The 3,432-nt window shown below is 42.4% G+C and overlaps 1 protein-coding gene across 1 annotated transcript; it reads left to right on the forward strand.

Moving 5' to 3' along the window:
* Positions 1-2,091: 2,091 nt before the first annotated feature.
* Positions 2,092-3,045, forward strand: LOC119808219 (olfactory receptor-like protein OLF3). The gene has a single exon (XM_038320636.1). The coding sequence runs from the start codon at positions 2,092-2,094 to the stop codon at positions 3,043-3,045; it is 954 nt and encodes a 317-aa protein (XP_038176564.1).
* Positions 3,046-3,432: the final 387 nt, after the last annotated feature.

Below are 3,432 nucleotides of genomic sequence, written 5' to 3' on the forward strand. Positions count from 1 at the left end.
CTCATTGCAGCCCAGCAAAAGAATTAAAAGAAACAACCTCAAACAGAAGAGGAAATTAGAATGGAAGCTGAGCAAAGAGGAACATTGGATACAGTTGAATAATCATTGCTTAAGAATAAAGGATTACTAAACAAAGATAGAACAAAAGTCTATGGATTTAATGATTGCCTGTCAACATGAGTTTTGAATTTTTATAAGTTAATGAGTAGAATTTTTCATGGCTTAAGGGTTAAATAATAGAAAGTAAATCTGGAAAGTGGATCCTATCATGAGCTATTGCTATTTGTAGCACACACACATAACAAATATTCTTTTTCCAAACATAGATTTGCATACGGATATTTTCTATAATGAGGGAGAAGTTTGAAGGAGACAGTCTGTACTCCAGAGCAAAGAAACCCAAGGTTGATAAAGAGAAAAAGAAAAAGAAAAGATCCTGAAGGAGTCGGAGAGCAGGAAATCAAGATGAGTTATCATAACTAATAACTAGCACTTGCATGTCCAGGAATTATCTGTACATACTCATCTCCCAGTCTTTATTTCACAAGTGACTACTTCAGCCACCTAGACTATCCATGTGTGTATGTATGCATGTATGTATGTATGCATGCATGTATGTATGTATAAACAGTTTGCTCCAGGCCTTAGAGAGAGAAGCTGCAAGGGTACAAAGGATATGAGACTCATTAATAATGAGACACGGCATTAGTGGAACTGGAAGTAGACAAAAGGAGCACATGAATTGAATGCTTGCCGCTCTCCAGACAGCAGGCCAGTGCAGCAGGCTCCATTCACTAGCCAATGTTCCACTTTGGCTCTGGTACTTTTCCTTCATTTGCTCTGCAGTTTGAAATGGGGAGGAGGATTCACCCTGAAATCCCAGCTTCTGGCAGAGGTGGTGCTGAGTGATCTGTAAGGTTAACAGAAAATGCCCCATCCAACCCGGATTTACTACATCATCAACACTCACCTGTTGACGTATTTGTTCCTGAGGAACTGATTTTTGAGATTTTGAGCATTTACATTCGAGACTGAATGTCTTTTAAAATCAGTTAGATGTTTTAAGTCTGCTTGAGATTTTAAAAAGCAACAAGGTAGGTGCGGGTGGAAGGTCCAGGACTGCGAAGGAAAGGAGAAGCTGTCAAAAGCAGGTCAGGTTGTGAGGAGGACCCCAGAGAGCAGGTGGAAAACATGAAGTTGTCTGGGTCGTGTATGACAGAGAATTCTGGAACTGGCTGTTGTCTTTTGTCCTTTGTCTGATAAGAGGGTTGAAGCAGTGGTGACTTTGTCCTCTAGCTCAGAGATCTTCCTCTGACTACCTTTCTCTTTTCCTGTCCCCAGACTCTTCTCCTCTGCACGATAAAGGGAATGTCAGTGAATAGCCAGGCACGCAGCAATAATGAGCCTATTAAAAAGTTCGATGTAACAAGTTTCCAGTCAGCATTCATATTATGTCATAATAGGATTACTGAAACGGCGCTTGCCCAGCAAAAGTAACGTGGGAATGTCTATCCAACTACACTCACATGAAAATTTATTCTTTATCCTTTATTCTTGTGGGTGGTGAAGACTTAACTATTTGCTTTTTAAAAATTAGATAATCTAAGCATCTACATTCTTGTTTTCTTGGGAGCAGGATCCAAAATATAGGGTATCTGTTTTTAGAATTTTTTTTTATTTGGTTTCTGTGTGAGTGTTTTGGATACATGTAAGGGCGCCATAAGACTGTCATGTCTGGTGCCTGCAGATGATGGAAGGTTTTGGAGTTCCTGGATCAGGAACTACAGGTGCTTGTGCACTACCATGTAGGCACTGGAAACCAAGTCCTGGTCCTCTGTGATAGCAACAAATGCTGACCCATCTCTTGAGCCTTACCAAGGATAGATTCTCAAGAACAACACATTTAAAGGGTGAAAAAAAAAACACATTCCTTTCCCCAAGTTAAATAAAGTTTGAAAAGATTGAAGGCTTTCAAAAAAGACCATTGGCTCAACTGATGACATATGGGTATATTACACAAGTGAATCAAAAGCATTCTTTTCTGTGCTGATGAACATCTCTTTGGCTTTCACTGCAGACTGACATTTTTCAATGGGAACAAACAACCAGACATGGGCGCATGAATTCATCCTCCTTGGCCTGTCCAGTAACTGGGACACTCAACTCTCCCTCTTTGTCGTTTTCTTGCTGATGTACCTGGTGACAGTGCTGGGGAATTTCCTCATCGTTCTTCTGATCAGACTGGACAGCAGACTCCACACTCCCATGTATTTCTTTCTGACCAACCTGTCGCTTGTGGATGTGTCCTATGCCACAAGCATAGTCCCCCAGCTGCTGGCTCATTTTCTTGCCACACACAAAGCAATTCCATTTCTGAGCTGTGCAGCACAGTTATTTTTTTCTCTGGGTTTAGGAGGGATTGAATTTGTTCTACTGGCGATGATGGCCTACGACCGCTATGTGGCAGTGTGCAATCCGCTGAGATACTCTGCCATTATGCATGCAGGACTGTGTAGCAGAATGGCTCTTGCATCTTGGGTCAGTGGTTCCATCAATTCAGTCATGCAGACTGCTATCACCTTCCAGCTGCCCATGTGCACTAATGTGTACATCGATCATATATCCTGTGAGCTCCTTGCTGTGGTGAGGCTGGCCTGTGTGGATACCTCTACCAATGAAGTTGCTATTATGGTCTCTAGCATCATCCTTCTGATGACCCCATTCTGCCTGGTCCTCCTGTCCTACATCCAGATTATCTCCACCATCCTAAAGATCCAGTCGAAAGAGGGAAGAAGGAAAGCCTTCCACACTTGTGCCTCCCACCTCACTGTGGTTGCCCTGTGCTATGGCATGGCCATTTTTACCTACATCCAACCCCGCTCCAGCCCCTCTGTCCTTCAGGAGAAGTTGATTTCTCTGTTTTATGCAATTTTGACACCCATGCTGAACCCCATGATTTACAGTCTAAGAAATAAGGAGGTGAAGGGGGCTTGGCAGAAACTACTGGGACAGTTCTCTGGGTTCGCATCAAAACTGAAAACCTGAGGAATCATGAGTATCACTGCAGAAAAAGGCTTTGCCTCTCTTCTGCTCCCAATTCAGATATGACAGTCATTGTCATGGAAACAAAGGTAGATCTGATGCATCATGACTGGTGATGTTATGCAGGAGGCTGAGTGGCTGTGCTGGGATGTGTGGTGTGGGTGTATTTCTGTGTCACACCAGAGTGGACAGTGGAGCCAAGCACCGCTATCACTGAGATAACACCATTATTCAGTCTCAAATTTTATGATATGACAATTAAAAAGAAAAAAGAAACCACTAACCTTTTCAATTTGTCGCATTGTTTGAAGTCATGATCCTTTTCTTGAAACCTACCTTGTACACAAAGTATCCTGTACAAGCATGTGTGTCAATGCCTTTCAGAGAAGA

This window comes from Arvicola amphibius, chromosome 2, assembly GCF_903992535.2.
Source record: "Arvicola amphibius chromosome 2, mArvAmp1.2, whole genome shotgun sequence".
NCBI lineage: Eukaryota > Metazoa > Chordata > Mammalia > Rodentia > Cricetidae > Arvicola > Arvicola amphibius.

Excerpts from the sequence above, each read along its gene's own strand:
- LOC119808219 (XM_038320636.1), top strand. The coding sequence starts at position 2,092 with ATGGGAACAAACAACCAGACATGGGCGCATGAATTCATCCTCCTTGGC.